This window comes from Vitis riparia, chromosome 8, assembly GCF_004353265.1.
Source record: "Vitis riparia cultivar Riparia Gloire de Montpellier isolate 1030 chromosome 8, EGFV_Vit.rip_1.0, whole genome shotgun sequence".
Classification (NCBI taxonomy): Eukaryota; Viridiplantae; Streptophyta; class Magnoliopsida; order Vitales; family Vitaceae; genus Vitis; species Vitis riparia.
In genome coordinates this window covers 16,785,016-16,792,378 of record NC_048438.1, presented here as the reverse complement: position 1 = coordinate 16,792,378, position 7,363 = coordinate 16,785,016, and the positions used below count along the sequence as shown (strand labels likewise).

The 7,363-nt window shown below is 34.9% G+C and overlaps 1 protein-coding gene across 1 annotated transcript; it reads left to right on the top strand.

Annotated features, from left to right (window-relative positions):
- The first annotated feature begins 913 nt into the window (after positions 1 to 913).
- LOC117919897 (probable aspartyl protease At4g16563) lies at positions 914 to 2,538 on the top strand. The gene has a single exon (XM_034837183.1). The coding sequence runs from the start codon at positions 939 to 941 to the stop codon at positions 2,310 to 2,312; it is 1,374 nt and encodes a 457-aa protein (XP_034693074.1). The 5' UTR covers positions 914 to 938; the 3' UTR covers positions 2,313 to 2,538.
- Positions 2,539 to 7,363: the final 4,825 nt, after the last annotated feature.

The window sequence follows — 7,363 nt, the reverse complement described above, 5'->3', positions numbered from 1 at the left end:
ATACTCAATTAATTAATAATAATTTTTTAACATAAATTATCCATGACAAATTTATCACTTTCTCAATATTTATATTTTATTTTTATTTTATTTTTTTTGTATACCTTTTTTTCTAAATCTAACTCTTAGATTTGTTTTTCCCCGTAGGGTTAAAAAAAACATATTTAGCCGCAAAAGGAGCAGTAAACTACATTATTTGCAGCTGTGATCCCCCACACAATACACGATGTTTGAAAAGATTGAGGAAAGAAACATAAAAAAAGCAGAAAGACGAACATCTCGTTGATGATTGCAATTCTCATTAGCTGGATCCACGTCTTATATGCTTTTGTAAGTAACCGTGGCTTACTCGGCTAGCAAGAGGCCGGCTGTTTCCGTAAGGAAGAGGCAATAAGATCTTTGGTTAATTAAATCCATTTCATACTGCCCCTCCACTCCCTCCGATCACAGGATATCTGAGATTACAAGGGGAAAGGTGGAGTCGGATATTAAACCCATATCATACCCTTCGAATGTTAAGGTTGGAAAAATAGAACCAAGACAACTTCAGAACAATTTTTTTTTAAAAAAAAACACAGGAAAGGATTGAAGGGAGAAACCAAAATGAGACTGGGAGACTTTTATCCATCCGATCTTGATATTTCAGGAGTGGGCTTGGGCCCAGTGGGTATGAATGTAAGATGGGTAGGACCGGATCACATTCAATGCCAGAAAAGAAAAAAAAAGACAATTCATATTTTTGTATTTATTTTACAAACAATCTTTTTACTAATTTTTTTACAAGACAAATCTCCATTTGTTTCTCTGCACTTTGAAACTCCCATATAAAATTGACAATGGATTTTAAAATAACTACATATAAATCACGCTTGTCATTGTCTATATAAACGACTCTCTCTACCACTTTCACTGGTGTGCGCTTCTGAAGCTACACAGCAATGGCTTCTTTTACTACTTTGCTTTTCTCTGTCTTTACTCTCTTCTCTCGCCTTGTCTTGGCATCTTCCTCCAAAAATAACATACCTGCCACCATTACCATCCCTCTAACACCAACATTTACAAAGAACCCATCTACCGAACCGTTGCTGTTTCTCCAACACCTTGCCACTGCATCCATGTCCAGATCCCATCATTTGAAATATGGGAAGGCCAGCCCTCTCATACAAACCTCTCTTTTTCCTCATAGTTATGGAGCTCACACCATCCCTCTCAGCTTCGGCACTCCTCCACAAAAACTCTCCTTCCTGGTGGACACAGGAAGTCATGTAGTATGGGCCCCGTGCACAACTCACTACACATGCACTAACTGTTCTTTTTCAAACCCCAAAAAGGTCCCCATCTTCAATCCCGAACTTTCGTCATCTGATAAGATCTTGGGGTGCAGAGATTCCAAATGTGCAAACACTTCCTCCCCAGATGTTCACCTCGGGTGCCCCCGCTGCAATGGCAATTCCAAAAAATGCTCCCACGCTTGCCCACAATACACTCTTCAGTATGGCACAGGAGCAGCATCTGGGTTTTTTCTATTAGAAAACCTCGACTTTCCCGGGAAAACAATTCATAAATTTCTTGTTGGGTGTACAACATCCGCTGACCGTGAACCTTCTTCTGACGCACTTGCGGGGTTCGGTCGCACAATGTTCTCGTTGCCAATGCAGATGGGTGTGAAGAAGTTTGCTTACTGTCTCAATTCGCACGATTACGATGACACCCGGAACAGCGGCAAGTTGATTTTGGACTACAGTGATGGCGAAACCCAAGGACTTTCCTATGCTCCCTTTCTCAAGAACCCTCCTGACTACCCGTTTTACTACTACTTGGGTGTCAAAGATATGAAGATCGGAAACAAGCTCCTCAGGATTCCAGGCAAGTATCTGACTCCAGGATCTGACAGCCGAGGTGGTGTCATGATAGATTCTGGTTTCGCGTACGGCTACATGACACTACCGGTTTTTAAGATAGTGACAAATGAACTGAAAAAGCAGATGTCCAAGTATCGGAGATCTCTTGAGCTAGAAACCCAGAACGGTGTCACACCTTGTTATAATTTCACAGGCCACGAATCCATAAAAATCCCCGACTTAATTTACCAATTTACAGGTGGCGCAACAATGGTGGTGCCAGGAATGAATTATTTTTATTTTTTTCCTGAGATAAGCTCGGGTTGTTTCCCCGTCACCACTGATGCAGACAACACTTTGGAATTCACTCCGGGACCGTCTATTATTCTGGGGAATTATCAGCAGGTGGATCATTATGTGGAGTTTGACCTCAAAAACGAGCGTCTTGGTTTCCGACAACAAACTTGCTAGGCTAGGACATCACTGCCACTGGCTGTAGATGTCTTAATAATAGCAACCTAGGAGGACCATGTATGGTTAAGTAATGTACGAGTGTGATGACGGTTGGGAGAATACCGCCTACCCTTAACTACATAAATGCCTTTATTGTTGGGCCACTGGAAAGGCTTTGTGTTTACGCTTTCCAATCTAAATAAAAGAAGCCTATTAAATATAAATTTAGGCACTTTTGATGGCATTTTTCTTTTTATGATTAAAAAATTATAAATTAATTTTTTAAAATCATGTTCATGACATATTTTTACTTTTTACTTTCCGAAATTTTAGTATATATTTTTTTTAATAAATTAGCATATTCACTTGTTGACCTGTGTTACGTAGCTACGTGGTCACTCCACCCAATAACCAACTAACCGTCGATGTAATCAACCTTCGGCAAGCATCGTTGACAGGTGAATCGCTACTTTTTCCCATGCTTGGATTGCGATTTCCCATTTTTGACTAAGTACATATTCACTTTAATAAACTGAAATTTACATTTGAAATGACACTACTTTTGTCTTTTTCTACTGATATAACTTCTGTTGTATTAAAATATTAGTACATACATTATGGAATATTTTTAAATGTAAATATAAAATTGATTCATAAAAGTTCTTTCAAATAATTAAATGTCATTCTGAGTGCGGACGCGTACTCGATTGTAAGTGATAAAAAGCCCAAAAAATGGAAGATAACGATCTGCATCCAAAATATAATGACGGGACAATCTAACTTGGACTTCTTACTCCAATGATGACCCCCCAAATTAGATAATAAAAAAGCCACAAGCAAAATCCAACTTTCTATTTGAGATTAGAATATCCTGGAGAGAAAAAGTAGGCAACTTTATGAATAGACTGGTTATTATTATGATGTGGCAACTGGATTGCCTAGGAACGAAAACAATCGATGTGAGAAGGGCAGTAGGGCTAGATGGAAAAGGGCGAGACATTGCATCCGTAATAAGTTAAAGAAGATTTTGTTAGTGGTCGCTCCTATACTAAACCATTGCCAATGCATATATCCTCCTCCCATCCTAAGCAGTATGTGGTCTTTGTTATAGGGAACATTTTTTATTAATGGTATTTATTATATATTTTTTTGACAAAATATTATTTCTAAAAATATTTATTAAGACATTTTTATGATATCAATTGATTTTTTTTTTTTTAAAAAAAAGATAACTTCAATGTAAATATGCAGATTGTCTTTTAGACAATTTTTAATTGGATTAGTTCAAAGTGTTCTAAATTTGGAAATGTTTTTTGAATTATTATATTTTAAATTACTATATTTTTTTCAAAATCCCTCTTGAGTGGGCGTACATGTACTCATTGGAGTTGATTAGCTTTGACTAAACTATCAGTGGCTTCCACCTCGGATGCTTTTCAAATTCCAAAATCCTTTGTAGGATAATATTGAGTTGAGCAAAAAGGTGGTGTTAAGTATACGTTTTCTAATCACATTTTTATTCCCTAGTTTTACTATTTATTCGTACGGTTTTTCCCTTTTCCTTTTTTTTAAGATTTCATCCACTCCTATTTTTATTAAACTTTATATATACCCCATGAGATACAAACCTGTGGGTGGACCATTTCATAATAACTAATAGGTAAATTCAAAATATCATCGATGATAAAATTATAATTGTCCAAGATAATATATCACTTATTAGAATCATATTTTTCAATATTCGCTCCGATCAACCGGACTACCCTAATCAATTAGATCTCACCATATATTTATATTTCAAATTTCTTATTCTATAAGTGACATTTTCCTACCATAGCATATTAAAAAAAAACAAACCAAAACATTATTAGGGGATAAAATCACTAAAGAACACAAATGGGAGTGTTTCCCAACCAACATCAAGAGATGATTTAATTTTATGTGGAAGCAGAATGGTAACTTTATAACTTCCCTTCAATACAAGGGCAATTGTAGCTAATGTAGTAGCGCTTGTGTTCCTGCCTACCTCTGTCTCATGCATGCTTCTCTACATAAACGATTGGTCCACCCATCTTAAGACATGCAGTGGACGCAGTGATAATTAATTGAGGGCCGGCCATGGCTTATTCTTCTGGGCTTTTTCTTCTTCTTCCTTTTTTTTTTTTTTTCCTTTTAACTCTCCTCTCTCATATGCTTGGCATCTTCATCCAAAGATGAGAAACCCACCACCAATAGTATCCTTCTGACACCACTATTCACCCGCGACCCAGCTTCAGAACCTAATCATAACCTCGCCTCTTCGCCATTAACCCTACTTCATCGCTTGATCAAATATGGCCGTAAGAGCAGCCCTCTTGTGGAGACTGCAAATCTTTCCTCACAAATATAGAGGTCACTCCCATTTTTTCTCAGCTTTGTATATAATCAGGTCCATCTTTTGACATCACAAGAACCATTAATGATTCAGCAGAATGCTTTCTACCAACTAATATATACAAAAAAAATAAAATAAGAACCAAAAAAAAAAAAAAGGAAGCAAAGTGATTAATGAGTAAGCAGAATCTCATCTAATTATGGTCCTTTTCATAATTATAATTTTAGCTTACAATATTAGTCATAAAATAACAAAAATGATTATAGTTTTGAAACTAGAGTCCAACAAAAAATCATTTTAATAATTCACTTTGTGTATTTATTTTGTCATTCATTTCGGATTCTTGCAATATGCTTTTTTCATTAACACGCATGTACATATTTATGACATTTTTTTATTTATAATTAATAAATTAATTATCACAATCCCACTTATTTAGTAAATATTTCTTTTGAGGATACATTTTCAATAAATAACCTCACCTTAAATTCGGACTTTATTTTTTTTAGATATATCTTTTTTTTCAAAAAGAAGTTACAATAGAATTTTATTTTTTATTTTATTTTCTCTTTTAAAAATTAACAAAAATAGCTATTGACTCTAATTTTCAATAAATTATTTTTTTACAATAAAAACGACTATAATGGAAATACATATGAAAAATGAGAGTCCACACAACTAGATAATTGTTTTATATTTTTTATTTTTAAAATAAAAAATATAGTATTTTTAGAGAACATCTTTTAACTGTTTTCACTTATTTTTTGAGAGTTATTTTAAATAATAATTATATTAACATATAGAATTATTAAAAATTAAAAAAATTATTTTTAAAACATATTTAAAAACATTAAAAATATTTTGAAAATATTTTAGATTCTCAAACTAATATTTGTTTTAAAAAATATTAGAGAAAAATTTTAAAAATTATTTTTAAAAATGGTTACCATATCAATTGTAGACCTTGAAATTGTCCCATTTATTATTATTATTATTATTATTATTATTATTTTCATTATTTTACTTTTTATTATCTATTTTATTTTTATTTTTTTTCCTTTCTTACTCTTCTTCATTTTCTTATTTCCCATTCAAAGCCCACTCACCCACCCCCCCCCCCCCCCCCCCCCCAACAACATGGTCGCTCCTCACATCAGTGTCTGCAGCACCACTGCCAGTGGCCTCACGATGCCGGTGATAGCCACCTCACTTTGGCCATCCCTTTGTCTTTCATTCTCTTGTTAAGATATGGACTCACACATATTTAACAATGATACATGACTAAGCTATTCGCCTTTTGATATTTATTTTGTATCAGTTTTCCATAGTATGGGCCACCTTATGTGTATAGAGCCCATTGTCATCACAAGTCTTAGATGATGGGCCTAAGACTCATGAGGCCCAATAGCCAAAGGGTATGGTCCCTAAGGCAGGAGGGTATAAAACCAAAGGCTAAGTGTTTGTTCAATCTAATCACATCATTTGAAATAAGAACAGACTCGTTTTCTCTCCCGCTCCCATCGTCAAAGAGAATCCAAAAAGAGGTGGTGCCCTCCATAGCCTTAGAAGATCCATACTTTGTTCATTCAACACTCAAAATGGAATCAGGTTAGTTCAGATTCTATATGTTCCCTTTCTATAGAAATTTTTGGCATAATTTCTTCATATGATTCAACATGCGATTCCTGTCTAATAATTGGATACAAGCAAAATGGAGTTCCAACATCTCTTGCTTTCTCTCTCTCTATCTATCTACTTTCCCCCTTTCTCTTTCCCTCGTCTTCTTTCTTTATATTCCACCATTAACACCAAATCTGGCTACAACTAGCCACTAACCTTTGGCTATACACCTTGCTATTACTGATGTTGCAAAATGGATTCAGGTTAGTTCAGATTCTGTATGTTCCCTTTCTATAGAAATGTTTGGCATAATTTCTTCATATGATTCAACATGCGATTCCTGTCTAATAATTGGATACAAGCAAAATGGAGTTCCAACATCTCTTGCTTTCTCTCTCTCTATCTATCTACTTTCCCCCTTTCTCTTTCCCTCGTCTTCTTTCTTTATATTCCACCATTAACACCAAATCTGGCTACAACTAGCCACTGACCTTTGGCTACACACCTTGCTATTACTGATGTTGCAAAATGGAATCAGGTTAGTTCAGATTCTGTATGTTCCCTTTCTATAGAAATGTTTGGCATAATTTCTTCATATGATTCAACATGCGATTCCTATCTAATAATTGGATACAAGCAAAATGGAGTTCCAACATCTCTTGCTTTCTCTTTCTCTATCTATCTATTTTCCCCCTTTCTCTTTCCCTCGTCTTCTTTCTTTATATTCCACCATTAACACCAAATCTGGCTGCAACTAGCCACTGACCTTTGGCTACACACCTTGCTATTACTGATGTTGCAATCGCCTTTCTCCTTGCCGCTCAATCACCATGTCCACTTCATTTCCTTTATGATTTCACTACCTTAGCTTATTAATGTCTAATAAATTTTTAGGTTTTCTTTTATTTTTCCTTTGGTCTCTCTGTTTACTTGTTTTTGCTTTTGTTTATTTATTTTATGTTTTGGATTTGATAAGTTTGATCTATTTGATTTTGGATATGTTCATTTGGTTGAGTTTTAAGGGTTTTTTGTGGGACATTTCACTTCTTGATCTACACAATGTTTGTTGACAGCT

Bases quoted from the DNA above. Each gene is read 5' to 3' on its own strand.
- LOC117919897 (XM_034837183.1), top strand. From the start codon at position 939: ATGGCTTCTTTTACTACTTTGCTTTTCTCTGTCTTTACTCTCTTCTCT.